The sequence below is a fragment of the Rhipicephalus microplus genome, chromosome X, assembly GCF_043290135.1.
Source record: "Rhipicephalus microplus isolate Deutch F79 chromosome X, USDA_Rmic, whole genome shotgun sequence".
Lineage (NCBI taxonomy): Eukaryota > Metazoa > Arthropoda > Arachnida > Ixodida > Ixodidae > Rhipicephalus > Rhipicephalus microplus.
In genome coordinates this window covers 485,163,447-485,181,289 of record NC_134710.1, presented here as the reverse complement: position 1 = coordinate 485,181,289, position 17,843 = coordinate 485,163,447, and the positions used below count along the sequence as shown (strand labels likewise).

Sequence of the window (17,843 nt, the reverse complement as noted above, 5' to 3'; positions counted from 1 at the left end):
GTGGGGCGCAGAGTTCTGCGTTAGTTGGCAAGTTGAACAACCTCTTACAGTTTCTTCAATGCGGTCGCACAACTTTGGCCACCACACATGGCTTCTTGATAGCATTTTCATGCGAGTGATGCCTGGATGCCCTTCATGCAAAAGCGATAAGACTTCAGATTGTACCGCTTCAGGTATAACAACCCGAGTTCCCCATGTTATGCAACCACAGTCTACCGACAGTGCGTCTTTCCGCGAGAAGAATGGGGCTACGTTGTCTTCTGACACGTACGATGGCCATCCATTCAAAACATACATCAGCACCTTAGACAAAACTGTGTCTTTTTGGGTTTCGTCACTGATCCTTTTCGCAGATAGTGGTACGGCTTCTACTGCTGAAAAGAAGTGAACGTAGTCGCTTTTGTCGGTGTCGTTCGGAAGCGGTAATCGCGATAACGCGTCCGCGTTTGCTACTTGGGCTCCCTTTCTGTAGACCCATTTGTAGCGATATGCAGCTAGCACTAGCATCCAGCGCTGCATGCGTGCTGCTGCCATTTGCTGAATTGGCTTTCTTTGCCCCAGCAGTCCCTCCAGGGGAAGGTGATCGGAATAAATGGTGAATTCACGGCCGTAAAGATACTTGTGAAACCGTTTGATTCCAAAAATCATAGCCAACGCTTCCTTTTCTATGTGCACGTAGCCACTTTCGGCCTTGCTCAAAGTGCGTGACGCATAAGCTATCGGCCTTTCTTCCCCGTTCACGACATGAAACAACAGTGCGCCAACCCCCTAAGGAGAGGCGTCGCAGACTAATCCAAGAGGCTTCTTTGGGTCATAGAATGTTAGCACGCTCGCTTGCGTAAGGAGGCTCTTACTCTGCGCGAAGGCTTTTTCTTCTTTTGCGGACCAGACCCACTTCTTATCCTTCTGAAGCAGTGCATACAAAGGCTTTAGCCTCGAAGACATGTTTGGTATGAACTTGGAGTAAAAAGTTATCATGCCGAGGTACGCTTTAAGCTCACTGATGTTCTTAGGTGTGGGTGCTTCCCTTATGGCTTCAACCTTCTCGACGCACGAGTGCACACCATTTTCGTCAATGATATGCCCAAGATATTTGACAGAATTCAAGAAAAACTTGCATTTTTCCTTTCTCACTTTTACGCCGTGGTCCCTGAAAACCTGCAGGACTGCTTCCACCCGTGCCAGGCATTCGGTATGCGATGCTCCCGTGATGAGGACGTCGTCGAAGTAGCATACCACTCCCGGTAGTCCTTTCAACAGCTCGTTCATGATTGCCTGGAAAACTGCAGGTGCACTTGAGATTCTGTACGGCCTTCGAACATACTGGAACAACCCCATGTGAGAGTTTATAGTCAGCAAGGGTCGCGAGTCAGGGTGCACCTCGATTTGCTGATATGCTGTCGAAAGGTCCAGAACGGTGAAAACCTTGCCCCCAGCCAGTGTCGTGAACAAATCCTCCACCGCGGGCAGTGGGTAATGGTCGGTCTTCACACATGGATTCACCGTCAATTTATAGTCTCCACCCAATCGTACTGTGCCGTCTGGCTTGTGAACTGCTACCAGCGGCGTGGCCCAGTCGCTGCGGGTTACGGGCACCAGTACGCCCTCTTTTTGCAAGTTGCCTAGCTCATGCTCGACAGGTTCACGAATGGCATACGGCACAGACCGCGCCTTGCAAAAGACTGGCATGCTTCCTTCCTTAAGCACCAGTTTTGCTTGGTAACCCTTTATCAACCCCAAACCAGGTGAAAAAACGCTGACATACCTTGACAGGATGCTGTCGACAGACGGTTGTGCATGCACCTCGTGAATGCTGTTTAGGTCCATTCCGAGGTTCGCAATCCAGTCGCGGCCTAGGAGTGCTGGCTTCTCTCCTGGTATCACGATGATTGGCAGGACTTTCCGCTGTCCCTTATAATCGACGAAAACCTCCGCTTGGCCCTTCACTTGTATCGTCGCTCCGCCGTAAGTCTTGAGCTTCATCTCGCACTTCGCAAGCTGCGGCGGCTGCTTTAGCTGCCGGTAAACGCATTCCGGAACGAGTGATACGGCTGCGCCCGTATCTACTTGCATCTTCACAAGCTGGCCGGCTATCTGTACCTCAACTTCATATGGTTGTTCCGTGCCCACCAGATACACACCGTGCAGCAGTAGCTCTGTGCCTCCGCTCGCTTCGTCACTCACGTTGTGGACGGTGCCAGGTGCCGGTTGCTTGTATCTGGACATGCGCGCCAAATGTCCCATGCGCTTGCAAAGATGGCATTTGAATTTACGATAACGGCAGCAACGGGCGTCATGCTCTTGACCGCATCGATGGCAGCTTTGCATTGAACTGTTCTTCGGCTTGCTGGCAAACTCCGGTTCCTTCCCCGTCTTCTTTAGAGCGTGAATGTCGGCATCCGTATTCGCAGTTGGTCGGAATCCCCTCGACTCCCGCTCCGCTAGCTCAACGCTCTTAGCAAAAACGCAGGCCGATTCGAACGTCAGTTCCTTCCTCTTCAGTAAACCCGTCTGAATGGTGGAATTCCGTAACCCAGCGATGAACCGGTCCCGTAAAGCGTCGTCGAGAAACGTACCGTAGTTGCACTTGGCTGCCATGTGCTTCAGCGTGACTGCAAATGCCGTGACGGACTCCCCTTCTTCTTGGTACCTCCTGTTGAATTTGAAACGCTCCGCAATGACTTGACTTGAAGGCTCGTAGTGGCCACTCAGCACTTTCACCAAGCCCTCGAACCTCTTCTCTTCAGGTTTTGCAGGTAGAAGAAGGTCTTTGAGCGTCTTGTACGCTTTCTTTCCTATGGCAGAGATGAAGGCTGACTTTTTAAGTTCTTCGTCTTGTACGCCGGCTACTTTGCAATAGTGCCCAAACCGTTCTACATACGAAGCGAAATCTTCGTCTCCTTCTTCTATGAAGGCGTCAATTCCCACATCTTCGCCATACCTTGCCTTTCGCCTTCCAGCTGTCGTTGCTCACAGGATCCGCCCCCGTCGTTCGGTGCAGCCTATCCCATCCTCGTCGCCATCTGTTGTAGCCGGCGAGCAAGGCGACGCTGGACTCAGTTGGTGGCGAAGGTTTAATGTCATAAGCAAGCGGCTCGCATGCCAATATAAGTACAGGCACATGACGTAGCCTGTGACGTCAGTACGGCGCGTCATACGTTGGCTACTACAGTTACAACGAGGTTTAAAATGCATGGTTCTCAGTGGAGCTTTCAAGGGGAATTTCATTGGCTTCATTATATCTATTATTTCATTATGTTTCATTATGTTATAACGAGGTGTGAGTGTATTTCGGCAGGTGTCAGCACAAATATCTCGTAAACCCTTCTACACGCTATGCTCTCAACTCAAAGAAACTGCGAAAAAGGCATCTCTCACTGGTGTGGCCGTATTCTTTTATTCATTCAGCAAGCTGGGAGCACGGGAACGTGCTCCCAGTTCGAACACCAACTAGCCCACCGTTCTATCCTATTGCAACGTATTCTTTTATACTGGCATTTTTTGTAGTAACGCAACATCGGATCCAGAAGTTAGCTGCCAGCCCTACATTATAAAATTATTTTCAATCGAGTTGGGAATGCTTTAGGCCCGTGTGCTCAGATTTGAGTGCAGGTTAAGCAACCTCAGGGGGTCGAAATTTTCGTTGCCCTTTGCTATAGCGTCTCACGTAATCATATGGCGGTTTTGGCATGTTAAGGGGGGACAAGGCTTTTGAATACCAAAAAAATATAAAAAAGTTCATTTTTAAGAAACAGTATATTTGGTCAGCATAGTCTATGAACTATGTCCTCTGTAAATATCAGCGCTAAATTCGCACTAAAAGTACCTCAAATAAACTATTTAGTTAGCCGAGGCAGCACCTGAGGAGCGGGCAATCGTCAAAATTGCGCAAACTTTGCGTGCATGCCGTTTCTCTCCTGCTCAACCGATCGCCGCCATCTCGGTCACGTTTTATTTGCGATTTCTTGCTCTTTTTTTTTTTCCAGCCATCAGCGGCGAGAACAATGCTGTGGTTGAGGCGTAACTGGCTTGTGAATGGGTAGCTCGCGGGGTACTAGAGTTTTGCGCTTTTCAAATGCTGAGCTACGATTCGACTGAGCGCGCGCACCTTCGGGGTGAGGGAAACGAGGGGTTGCTATTGACTGGTGCGCTGCTCATGTGCTCATCTCCCGCGCATAGTGCAGCCTCTTTGTCGGCTCCGACTTCTTCGTTGCAAACATTCTCTGTGTACTTCTTCGTCTTTCGCGATCGGCCTCGGCACTGTCGTGCAAACCGTCTTTACAAGACGATAGTTCTGCGCAGCTCCCCGATCGTCGAGTTCTTCTGTGCCTTCTGCTCGAACAGTCAAAAGTTGCCGGACGCACGATTGATGCAGTTCTTTGTGCCGAGGAGGCTTTTCGGAAGTGTTAGACATAGTTTGTGGCGATGGATCGCATGTTTCACAGGAAACGCACGACTGTGCTCGCTTTCAGAAAATGAAAGCACCGACCACCTATTTCACGGCATTCGCGGAAACCCCCAGCAAGTTGGCAGTCAAGTCAGTGGTAACGAAGTCATCCTGGATCCTTGACCGTCAACAAGCTATCCTGACCAAGTGAACAATGCAGAGGTGGCGCGATGCAGGTGTGTGTCCGAATCATCAACAGAAGGCATGCTTATTGATCTTATTATGCATCAACGTGTGGCTGCATGCTCGCTTAACCGGGGTTGGGCTGTTCGGCATGACGGTGAAACGATCTATGCGTAAATGACAGGCGAGTCGGCCGCCGCCATCAATGAACGGATCGGTAACGAGGCTTTGCTCGGCGAGTGTCGTACGATTCAAGGGCATATTCAACCAAGCTTTTTGTCCGGAGAAACGGCAGAGGTGCAGTTGAAAACAGTTCGCTAGTCGCCCGGCCTGATGTTGGCAACTGAGCAGAAATTAGCACTGGCCGCATCTCAGGAACAGGAAATTGTGTCTGCGCCAGAAGAAAAAGAATGCGTGCTTTTTTAGATGGCCACTCTGAACGCAATGATTAGGAAAATACTCTGCACAATTTGCCATGAGCAAGACCTCGCTGTGGACTGGGACACAAGGCCTGCACTTGCCGTGAAAATGGTGCTAATATGTTGTTCTTGGGGCACAGCCAACTCTCACTGGTCATCAAAGAGAAAAGAAGATGGGAGAGTCTTTGATATAAACGTTAGTTCAGTGCAGGCAATCAAGAGCTTTGGAAAAGGACCTACTGCTATAAATGACTTCTGGGCAGTGATAAATGTGTCACACAGAGAGGACTGCACGAGAAGACTTATCAGCACCACCTGAAGAGTGTGACAAAGCCAGAGGGCTGCAGAAAAGGACAGCCATTGTGCTCAAAAATTATCAAACATGCACCAGGGGAAGAAGCAGAGGTCCAAAAGGCCACATGCAGGCATGGACACCAAAGACTACTGTTATGGTGCGTTTTGATTAAGGTGAAGTGTTATAAAAACTTCGAAGGTTGTTTTCTTTGAAGTGTGTTTTGGTTGCTTAATGTTTCTTGAGAAAAGCATAGCATGGCAGTGACTGGGCAGATTTTGATGCTGTTTTTTTTATTCCTTGAAGGCTTGTTGACAGGATGGAATTATTCATTACCTTGCTTACAATCTAGCTTTTTTTTGTAAATGATAATTAGTGCACGAGAAGCTCTGATACAATACATGAAGGTGATGCGGATGTTATTGTAAAAAAACTAAAAGGAATAGGCAATTTTCGATAATGCCATCCTATGTAGTGTTCTTTTGAGTAAAAATCAAAACTACCTGGACCTTCCTGGAATTTTTCGTTACAATGCTAGGCTTTTAACCAGCAGACTATGTCATCACATTATGCAACTTTGTGTAACTTGAAAACTACTTGAGATACTGCAGTGAAACTTTATATATAGCTATTCGAGACACTCGTCAGTATGCGTACTAAGGTTCATTACTCTAGGTCAACAAACAAAAAAGTTTTTTTTTCGGTTGCCATCTTCCCCGTCAAACCCCACATATCAATCAATCGATATTCATGAAACAATACAATTTGTTAGTATCGCATTTAATGCTTCTCTCTTGCAGTGATACTGTGATATCTAATAACTTGATGGTAGTGATAAAAAAATGAAGAAATACGAGAGGGGAGGACAGTAATGGGGTTCAAAAAAAGAGGGTATCGTCTGGCTCCCGGGACAGCCTAGCAAAGACAGGTGCACGGGACTGCTTATTGAGCGCATGCACGTATTGTTCATTTTCGCCACTGTGGTCTACTATACGGCACTTATCGACTCAGGGGTTGATGCTCTCGCATTGAGGTTAAAAAAGTATGGGCGTCTGTTTATAGCTAAAAAGGTTAGTTTCAGTGCTAGGGCAAAAACAGTGAAGGAAATAGCAACTAATTGTAACATTCTAGGGAATATTCAGCAAACTCTTTCCACCACATGGAGCCAGCGAGGGCATCACCATAGCCATGGTCTGTCAGCAATCCTGCATATGACGGCGGGATGTTTGGCGTCACTGCAACATACTAACTGATTTTCTTAGAAAAATATCGACATAGCATGTGCTACCAGTAGCTTTGGTTGTGGTTCGACGATGATGTTCGCGTGTGAGACCACAAGTATGGTGGGTGCCGTGCTAGCACACCTTGCAGATGACGCCACGTGAATACTTCTGATATGAAGTGAGGCTGTCAGTTAAAGCTAACTCTTTCGGATCTGTTTTCTTTTAACTCTACAAGAAGCTGGTGTGAAAAAATATGGCCACTTCAGCGAGGGCAACCCTTTTGGACTAGTCCCTTCATGATGAGAGTGCAGCATATAGAAGTGTATTCAAGCCACAAGCAAATTTCGCAGTTTCTGCTTGAGTGGTACCTCCACCTCTTGTGTTTTCGAAAGGAGTGGGGTCTCTTTCCTCTGCTTTGACAGCAGGCCTCCGGACTGCAGTGTTATCTCATGGCCCCTTCAAGCAACAGAGACGAGCCGGTTTATTGATGTGTGCTTCAGCTGAGTTTGTCACCCCTGCTCACATGCTTTTACCCGGGGGTAGTACGATGCACCGGTGGATGTTAGCAATTTGGACTCTACACTGGATATAATGGCAATGGGCACAGCAAAAAACGTTCGAAAGGTGTCCGTGTAAATGCTGTCTTGGTAATAAGGCCATTGCATAATTTAGCTTAGTGGTTGAAAAATGTAGTTTTAGACAAATGCTGATTCACAAGCCCTGTGAAACTGGGCTACATCTGCTCTGAAAATTCTCTCCGACTGCTCCAAACTTGCTCGAAAAGGCCTTTCTAGCTGCTTCAAGCCTGCTCAAAAGTGTCTCTTTGGATGCTCAAGCCTGCTAAAGATAGCACATTTGCCGGCTCCCAGGACTGCTAAAAAACCCATGTACTCTGCTCCACCCCTGAAAATTGTTCCAAAGTGCAGTTCTTTCTGCTTCAAATCTGCTCCTAAAGAGTAGTTTTCTGTCTCCGCGAATTTTTTCAAAACCTGAATTGGCTGGACCACAACTGTATAACATCATAGCTGGTGAGCCACATCTAGGCATAAACTGAGTGAACGTAGTTTTGGTTATACTATATAAATCCTATATTGTAATAATATTCACTGTGTTGCTAATCTAGGTGATGGTGAAAGGTGCAGCAGCCTACAAACAGGCTAGAAGGTGCAGTGTACATTGCAGATACGATTGGAAATATGATTGTAACTGCAACCTATGGCATTTCTATGCAGAGAAGCTGTGCCAGTTGCTGTCCAAGGCCTTCACAAACTCCTCCCTGCTGTCTAATGAAGCAGACTGTGTCTCGAAGCTGCTGGGTTCTCTGAAGGCTATCATGCTGCAAGCCAAAGAAGTCTCACTACGCATCGCAGCAACCGATTGCATTACTGCCCTTGTGGGCACGCCAGCTGCCCCGCTCTGTGCTGAACTCCATTTGCCTGGTGAGCAAGATGGCGGCTGTGAATAGAGTTTTGGGGCAGAAATACTTTTGAAATACTCGATTTTTTTTGCCAAGCTCATATATGTAAACAATCGATATGCAATAACCTCAAGGACAAACAATGGCTAAGGAAGAAAAAAGGCACTGGAAAGCAAGCATTTGAAGTGAAGACAGGTAATAACCCAAATATAGCCAAATAGGCAGCAATGAAAAAAAAAAAGAAATCACAGCATATCCATGGAGTGAATGATGACAAGTGGGGCAAAGCATCTGTGCGTCCATCCGTTCATGTATCCGTTCGTCTGTGCATGCGTCCATGCATCCGATCACGTTCGAGAATGTAAACAGCGCTTGGATAACACTTACCAGACACGAGCCAAGGAGCCCGCCCGCCGCTCTGCTTTCATCCATGCCCCACCAACGATCCACCACGTACGGCGACTATCCAGGAGACTGAAAGAGGCACTCATTCTCCGCTCTTCAGGCAAAGCACGCGCAGCAGCTAATCGGAGAGTAGCAGCACTTCGAAAAGTAGCGGCAGAGTAACACCATCTAGGAAATGAGACAGAAAACGGTCATCTATTTTTTTTGCCTTCTTTTCTTTTCCGTCTCTTCTTCTCTCGGTTACGCTTGACTAGTGACAAGGTTAGACTAAAAGGAGCTTCGCCCCTAAAATCCTGCCTACTTTACAGAAAATTGGTCCAATTAATCTATTTATACAGTTGAATTTTCTTTGTAAGAGACATGTACTGGGAAGTAATTCTTGTCTTTTATATGAGGTGTCTGTTATATGCAGGGTACTTCGTATGTGTTCTCACATCAACCCCTATTTTAATGTAGCCACACTGGTGTCTCGTATACCCAGTTGTCTGTTACACCAGTGTCTCTTATGAAGGGGCTCAGCTGTAGCCCAACTTTGCAACCCTATCGGTGTATCTTTTCATGTTTACACTGGATGTAGCAAAGATGCAATAAGTATTTTGTCGGGTGAATACGGTGATGGAAAATTTCTTTCATTTCTGCAAATGACATGCGCCTAATTGAAATGATCCTGTACGAAAGTGCAGCAGTGAATGCTATGTTTTGCTTGTCACCTACTCGTAAGTGTAGGCAGTATTTACACGAGTAATAGCAGCATTAAACTAATAAACCCTATGAACTGTCGAGCAGGCAGTTCGTGAATTAGTTTCTTTAGGATGCTTTTTGGATGCACAGTTTCTGAATTGAATACAAATGTTAGGCATTGAGTATGTGACCGATATTCGGAGCATTAGAATATTCACACACCTCTAGCTCATTCCACGAAACTGAGATATTTGCTAGATGGTCATGACTAATTGCGTAGTCATGCAGCCACTCCTCTCACTGACTCTTTGAGCTCTATTAAAGATTATATGCAGTAGCATTTTCTTGATCTTATTCACCACTCCCTGGGGTAAGCTGAGATACATGTGGGATAGACCCTTACGTGCTGATATGCAGTGCCAGAAAACCTTCCTTACCATTGCGGACATTTTTGGCATGTTTAGTAAGAGCACCCAACTAGCCCACTCAGCTACATACTGCATGCAGAATTTGACAGAAGCTTTCGCTTCCTTTTATGCCGAACAAGATTTTGTAGCTTTCCATGAATGGTCCTAACGTCTTTCCCATAAGTTGCAGCGCATGAAAAAAATGGACTTGCAAGTTCAGTGTTTGGATATTGGTTCATGTGGCCTTCACAAAGTGTGTGATGCCTACAAAGTAGAAATGCATTCAATGAGCGAGACAGCAGGCATTCATTGATCCAGCTGATTTTCACTCTTCTGTGGTGTATCTACCTGCCAAAAAAATTTTAGAGTGAAAGATCTGCAGTGCCATCTCTGTCAAAGTTATTTGTCACATTGCAACGACATTGAGCTGCTGTGATACTGCTTAAGCTAAAGTGAATGTAAGCCACGAGCAGAATTTCGTGTGCTCCTCTTTGTGCCTTTTTGCTATCCCCAGTGGCGTGTTGTGACGTCACTTGTCTGATTAGTTTATGTCACGAGTGACAGACACTGTTGCGTGGGTAGAACCTTTTTGTTGACTTTCAGGTGCACCCTCTCTCTGCTCTTTTTCTTGCATGGCGAGGAGGAGCACTTGAACAGCTAGAGGCACAAGCCAATTAACAGAGCATAGTGAAGGAAAGAGTGAATTGAGCAAGTATTGTTTCGATGGTAAGATGAGGTTAACTCTTCAAATTTCTCGCTGTAGACTCATGCAGAACTGCAAAGCCAGAACTTAATTTCAACTTTGGGTGGTTTTGCCATCAGATATGCAATGAAACTGCACTTTCAATGAAACTGTTTGTGCATAGTCTTTGCAAAACCAAGCCAAACATTCCTTTAGCTTGTGGTAATGAGCTTTCCATCAGATAAACAGCCAATATTTGTTGCAGAGAAGCCTGTTTTCCCTTCCTTTTGTATCTCACCCTTAAGTGGAGGGGTTGCCAGTGCTCAAGAGGTGCGTGAGAACAGTTGAGGCACTACACTAAAGCATTAACTGCAGGCCACTCGCACCACAGTGCGCAGCTTGTGAAAATGTCTGTCTAAAGGACCAGTTTTCTCTTGCAAAAGGGACCTATTCCGGAACATTGCAATGGTTGTGCAGCCCTTTGGGCTGTTTTTGAGACTGATTCTTCCATGACATAATTGTTTAATAGAAAAACTTGAAAGTGTTTTGAGGAGCTTTCATTCAAGATTTGCTAAGTGCTCATGGATGCGAAGCCATGGGTATAACAAATGACATTTGTTTTAGTACTAAAGTGGAAGGTAAAGGAATCTTAACAATTGAAGGACATCCTGCACAGGGCAAGCACTGAAACGGTAGAACTGAACTGGCAGCTGATCACTGAGCCCTTGCATACTACAACAAGGCATCAAGTCTGCCAGACGATACCCTCGCCATAAAGAAACAAAGGCACGTGTGAGATACCTTATTTACTCACAAAGTTAGCGCACTTTTTTTTTTTTGAAAAATCGAAGTAAAGTTGGGGGGTGCGTGGAGAAGTGCCTCTACTTGTGGATAACAAGCGAAGCGAGAATCGGGGTGCTACCATGTTGTGGAAATCGTCACGATCTTCTCTGTGCGACAAGTGATTTTTTTTAGTTTTCAGAAACATGCGATTTGATAGCAACGAATTACCCTTCGCAACAGCAAATTATGCCGTCGTCGGTTGAAAATCGTGTGCACGTAGATGGGCTTTGTTTTTTTTTTGGGGTGGGGGGGGGGGGGTGATTTTTTTAAGAAAAGGTAAGAAAAATGGGTGTGGAGTGCATGATAACTGTGCCTCATGCGAGGACACCTCACCCGATACACTCATGAATGAAGGGATAGTTAGAGTGAAGAAAAAAGAAAGTAGGATAAAAAAGGAAGGGGAGGAGGAGGAGCGGTTCGCAGGAAGCGAGACTGAGGTCAGTTGGCGCGGGCAGTTTGGTGACCTTTGCTGCTGTGTGCTTATCAGCTGGGATGTCTCTACACTCGTACAGCTCGTGAACCAACCCAGCTGTGGCTCAAAGATAAGACGGGACATGCCAGCGCACAGATTGAAAGAAAAGCAATAGGCACATGGCAGGGGGCAAAGGGGTTGAAGGAGCAAGCCTAGGTGGTTCAGGGGGGTCGGCAAAGTAATAAAAGGGGAAGAAATCCAACGAGTTAGGAGGCGCCAAGTGTCGGATTAGCGGGACTGCAGCATATGAATGTAGGGGGTGCGTTTATTACAGATAGAAAGAAGAGCAATGCGGCAACAGGCAAAGGGGGGGGGGGGGGGGAACGAGCCGCAGTAGTTGAGGCGGATTGGCAAAGTAATAAACGAATGAGGAGATCCAATAGCTGAGGAGGCGCCAGGTGTCGGTTAGCGGTACTGCAGCGGATGGATGTAGGTGGTGCGTTTATTACCCCGAAAAAAAAAAAATCTAAATTTTGATGACTGAAGTTGGGAATGCGTTTATTATGTGAGTGGTTCATTACGTGAGTGAATATGGTAATTGTGTTTGCATGGTACATTCAGTTACGCCAAAAGAATGGCACCCAGAAAACTATGAAAGGGACAGGAACAGCTTGACATTCCTTTCGCGTGCCTCTTGAAGCACATGATCCTTCATTCTCGATGCAAGTGCTGAAAGCTTTTGCTTAGCCATTGGCATGCAGGTGCACATACAAAGAGGTTTGAGTGTAAGCACTGTGAAAAATATGGCAGAGATTTAGTGCATCTCTCAACAAGTTAGCTGTGAGACAGTGAGAACCTGTTATGGGCTGCTTAAAGGGGTACTAATATGAATTAAAAAAAAAGTTTTCTGCTCTAAATGGAAACACTGGTGTCAATAATTATGAAAAGATTGTTGTAAAGCTGGGGAATGCATCTGGTTTTGGTGTCGAGGGGCCGGCTCTGCAGTGACGTGTGAAAACAGGTCTGACGTCAAGAGGAGACTGCAACTCGCCACATACAGTAGAACCTTGTTAATTTGAAGTCACTGGAGCTCTGAGAAATCTTTGAATTAAGTGGGTTTTCAAATTAATAGAGCATAAAAAAAAGGGGGAAACAAGGAACTTGCAATTATTCGAAGTAATGAGGGCTGATCATTTGTTGTGCCGGCTAGTTTGCAGTTCCAAGGGCTACGTTTTTCCGCAGTACCTGATTTTGATTTTGCTGCGAACAATGAGAAATGGCGGGCCTCGCTGCTGCCACCAAAAAGGAGAAAAATGTAACACAGGCGCGCTATCAACTGAAATGCGCGCCTGTGGAAAACAAAATATTGTCACGGGGTCGTGACGTGGCCGAAGACAGGAGACTTCGTGTTGGGATTTAACTGTTTATTTGGGCGAACCTGTGCCCGGTAAACGGAAAGTCCAATTACAGCAGCAGTCTCGCACAGATATCAGTCTTGGACTGATAGCGGAGAACGGAGCGTCGGCCTTCGATCAACAACTGACCAGCGGCGAAGCGCGTCGGCATTTATACTCTTGCCGTCGAATGTTCTAGCGTTATCGCTGAGGGTGTCGTAGGTTCCAGAACAATCTGTACCGTTCGCACAGTGGGCGTGATCTTATCGAAATGATCTACTACAGTCCGGAACCTTCTCGAAAACTGCAGGCGCGGTTTGTGCTGAGAATCGTGTGGTGTTTTGGGACGATAACAAAAACTTGGCAAATGGAACGTGCATTGCCCCCCTCTGAAAAAAAGGCATCGTCCCGATGCTTTAACTAAAGATGAAGGTACAATAATAATGCAAGAAAGTACAATGAATAAATTACGATACAACAATAATACAAAAAAAGAACACTGTTTCAGTTTGTTAACGCGCATGAAACGGCTTGAGGCGCGCGACATGGACGACTTCAGGTCGCGATCGGCGTCGTTGAGAGTTCGTGATGCCGTCGGGGACAACCTCGTAATCAAGTGGGCCGAGACGTCGAATCACCCTGTACCGTCCGAAGTACCGTCGCAGAAGCTTTTCACTTAGTCCACGTCGGCGTATCGGCGTCCACACCCAAACACGTTCACCGGGCTGCTATTCCACGAAGCGTCGTCGAAGGTTGTAACGGTGGCTGTCGGTCGTCTGTTGATTCTTGATACGGAGACGCGCAAGGTGTCAGGCTTCTTCGGCGCGTTGAAGGTACTCGCTCACATCGAGGTTTTCTTCGTCGGTGACGATGGGTAACATGGCATCGAGCGTCATTGCCGGGCTCCTTCGGTAGACCAATTTGTATGGAGATATCTGCGTCGTCTCCTGCACCGCCGTGTTGTATGCGAAGGTCACATACGGAAGAATGGCGTCCCACGTCTTGTGTTCGACATCGACGTACATTGACAGCATGTCGGCGATCGTCTTGTTAAGCCGCTCGGTGAGGCCGTTGGTCTGTGGGTGGTACGCTGTTGTCCGGCGGCGGTTTGTTTGGCTGTATGCCAAGATCGCTTGAGTTAAGTCGGCAGTGAATGCCGTTCCTCTTTCGGTGATAAGGACCTCCGGGGCGCCGTGACGTAGGACGATATTTTCGACGAAGAACTTAGATACCTCGGATGCACTGCTTTTTGGCAGGGCTTTTGTCTCGGCGTAGCGGGTGAGGTAGTCTGTAGCTACCACGATCCACTTGTTTCCGAAAGCCGACATCGGGAACGGCCCCAGTAGGTCCATACCAATCTGCTGGAAAGGTCAGCAAGGTGGATCAATTGGCTGCAGAAGTCCCGCTGGCCTTGTCGGCGGTGTCTTGCGTCGCTGACAGTCCCGGCGTGTCCTCACATAACGAGTGACGTCGGTGGTAAGACGTGGCCAGTAGTAACTTTCTTGTATCCTCGCGAGCGTGCGAGAAACACCGAGGTGCCTTGCCGTGAGATCGTCGTGCAGGGCCCGCAGGAGTTCTGGTCGCAGAGCTGTAGGCACCACAAGGAGGTACTTAGCTGGAGCGGTGAAAAGTTTTTGTTTTGTAGAAGACCGTTTCGTAGAAAGAACGATGCAAGTGCGCGCTTGGATGTTTTCGGGACTTCGGCGGTCCTGCCCTTTAGATATTCATTAGGGCCTTAAGTTCTGGGTCGGCCCGCTGTCGTTCAGCGAAGTCGTCGGTAGTTATCGTTCCCAAGAAGTAGTCGTCATCCGGGTCGTCGGGTAGCGCTTGGTCGACAGGTGCACGAGAGAGACAGTCGGCGTCGGAGTGTTTTTTGCCGGACTTGTAAATGACAGTAATGTCATATTCTTGAAGTCTCAGGCTCCATCTTGCGAGGCGACCTGAAGGGTCCTTCAAGGTGGCTAGCCAACACAAGGCATGGGGGTCGCTCACAACTTTGAAGGGCCTGCCCTAGAGATAGGGGCGAAATTTCGACGTAGCCCAGATGATGGTGAGGCACTCCTTTTCTGTTGTGGAATAATTTGCTTCTGCTTTGGATAGCGATCGGCTGGCGTAACTAATAACCCTTTCAAGTCCGTCAGCCCTCTGCACAAGAACGGCGCCAAGACCTACGCTGCTTGCGTCAGTATGTATTTCTGTCTCGGCGAATTGGTTGAAATGGGCAAGCAACGGAGCCGTCTGGAGGGGCTGTTTAAGCTCCTGGAAAGCGTGTTCCTGTGGCGTTTCCCACTTGAACTCCACGTAGGCCTTGGTAAGGTTAGTGAGAGGATTGGCGATGCGGGCGAAGTTTTTCACGAACCGCCTATAATAGGCTCACAGGCCTAGAAATCGGCGCACGGCTTTCTTGTCAGTGGGCGTCGGAAAGCCGGCGATGGCGGCTGTTTTCCGTGGATCGGGACGAACTCCAGACTTGCTGATAACGTGCCCCAGAAACAAGAGCTCCTCATACGCAAATCTGCACTTTTCTGCCTTCAGTGTAAGTCCGGAAGTCTTGATGGCTTGAAGTACAGCTTCAAGGCGCCGAAGGTGCTCGTCAAAACTCGAGGAAAACACGACGACGTCGTCCAAGTACACAAGGCAAGTCTGCCACTTCAATCCTGCCAGTACTGTATCTATAACGCGTTGAAAAGTTGCAGGCGCTGAGCAAAGGCCGAAGGGCATCACCTTAAACTCGAAGAGGCCGTCCGGTGTTATAAACGCCGTCTTCTCTCGGTCTCTTTTGTCGACTGCGATTTGCCAATAGCCAGTCTTGAGGTCCATTGACGAAAAGTACTTGGCGTAATGGAGCCGATCAAGTGCGTCGTCTATTCGTGGGAGAGGATACACGTCCTTTCTTGTGATTTTGTTCAGGCGGCGATAATCGACGCAGAAACGTAGGGTCCCATCCTTTTTCTTCACAAACACCACGGGGGATGCCCATGGACTCTTGGACGGCTGGATAATGTCATTCCGCAGGATTTCATCAACTTGTCTCTTTATGGCCTCACGTTCTCGCGTCGAAACCCTGTAAGGACTCTGACAGAGTGGTCTGGCATTTTTTTCAGTTATGATGCGATGTTTCGTGATTGGGGTCTGCCGAATTTTCGATGACGACGAAAAGCAATCTTCGTATTGTAGAAACAGGGCCTTGAGCTGTTCTTGCTTATCGTTCGGAAGTCTGGGATTGACGTCGAAAGCTATGGCAGGGGCTTGGTTCCTCTGAGCAGGTTTCGCAGAATCGGTGAGGGCGAAAGCACTAGTGGCTTCGACAATTTCTTCGATGTATGCGACCGTTGTTTCTTTGTTCACATGTTTGTACTCATTGCTGAAATTCGTGAGCATAACTGTTGCTTTGCCTCCCCGCAGCTCTGCAATTCCTCTTGCGACGCAAATATTTCGGGTGACCAACAGATGCTGACTGCCTTCAACGACGCCTTCGAAGTCTTCGTAGGAGCGCCGACTGAAAGGAGCGCCGACTGAATTTAGGAGCGCCGACTGAAATAATGACGCTTGAGCGAGGCGGAATGGTGACTTGTTCTTTCAGCACATTCAAGGCATGGTGTCCTGACGGCGTGCGCGGCGGTAGTGCTTCTTCTGTGGATAACGTTATCGACTTTGTTTTTAGGTTGATGACAGCACCATGGAGGCATAAGAAGTTCATGCCAAGGATGACATCTCTCGAGCAACGCTGTAGGACTAAGAAGTCTGTAGGATAAATACGGCCGTTAGTGGTGACTCTCGCTGTGCAGATTCCTACAGGCGTTACGAGATGATCTCCGGCTGTGCGGATTTCAGGGCCTTTCCAAGCTGTCCTAACTTTCTTTAACTTCGGGGCGAACGACCTACTGATGACAGAATATTCGGCTCCAGTATCGACGAGAGCGGTCACACTGTGCCCGTCGATAAGAACGTCTAAGTCGCTAGTTCGCCGTCTCGCATTACAGTTAGGGCGTGGCGTCTGCTCACGGCTGCGTCGGCTTGTTCCGCTGCTTCCATGTTGCGTCGTCAGGCCACCTTCGGTAAGTGAGCTTTCGCCGTCAGGGCTTTGCCTGGTTGGCGTTGTGTTCGGAAAGCTCCGTCGCGGCCTCGTCGTGGTCGGAGGATCTTCAGTAGTTCGTCGCACAGCAACCGCACCTCCACCGGTTGCTGCCCTTAGTTTCTCGGATACAGGCTAGGAGACCGGCCCCGCGTTGGGCCAGAGTACTGCCGGTGGTGCGGTGACGTGCGGCGGCTGGGGGACGGCGAACGCGAAGTGCTTCGTGGTGTCCACCGAGTTCCTTTCAGGTAGTCGGCGATGTCACGTGGTCGTTCTCCTGGCTGTGGACGCTGTGCATTGACGGCGAAGCCACGCAGTCCCATCTGTCGGTACTGGCAACGGTGGTATGTGTGTCCGGCCTCGCCTCAGTGGTAACAGAGCGGGCGATGGTCAGGGGTGCGCCAGACGTCAGTCTTCCTCGGTGCATGCGCTGGGCCGCTGGCGAACGGTATGATGTCAATGGGGGTGGTGGCGGCGGTGGCGTCTGGCGACGGAAGTGCGATGGGGTGGCGTTTTGGCGTGGACGGGGAGGAGCATTGTGGCGCAGTGCAGCGGGGTAGCTCATAGCTTCCGGCTCGGGCAGCCGTGCGTGGGGAATTTGAACTAATTGCCGAACTTCTTCTCACACAATGTCGGCGATTGAATCCACTTGAGGCTGCGCCGAAGGCAACTGTCTGCGCAGCTCTTCCCGCACGATCGCTCGGATCGTTTCACGCAGGTCTCCGGAGTTACTGGCTTGAGCAGCAGCGCAGTCTGCAGCCAGGCGACGATTATACTGTCTGGTGCGCATGTCCAGGGTCTTTTCGATGGTGGTGTCCTCGGATACAAATTCTTGGACAGTTTTCGGTGTGTTTCTCATCAGTCCCGCGAAGAGCTCCTGTTTGACCCCTCGCATGAGGAAACGAACTTTTTTCTCCTCAGGCACGTCTGGGTCAGCGTGACGGAATAGTCGGGTCATTTCTTTTGTGAAAATGGCAACATTTTTATTTGGTAGCTGAACTCGGGTCTCTAATAAAGCAGCGG

The 17,843-nt window shown here is 48.3% G+C and overlaps 1 protein-coding gene across 15 annotated transcripts in view; it reads left to right on the top strand.

The window, feature by feature from the left end:
• The window catches only part of LOC119160784 (uncharacterized), a 708,235-nt gene that overhangs the window by 124,441 nt on the left and 565,951 nt on the right, over positions 1-17,843 (top strand). For 14 of the 15 annotated variants that reach the window (XR_012887742.1, XR_012887741.1, XR_012887743.1 and 11 more), the window contains one exon: positions 7,737-7,943. The exons of the other annotated variant lie outside the window; for it this stretch is intronic. Coding sequence is in view for 11 of the 14 variants with exons in the window: in XM_075880899.1 (XP_075737014.1) it covers positions 7,737-7,943 (207 nt within the window). In the remaining 3 variants the exon portion in view is untranslated. The remainder of the gene's footprint in view (positions 1-7,736; positions 7,944-17,843) is intronic. 15 annotated transcript variants of the gene reach the window in all.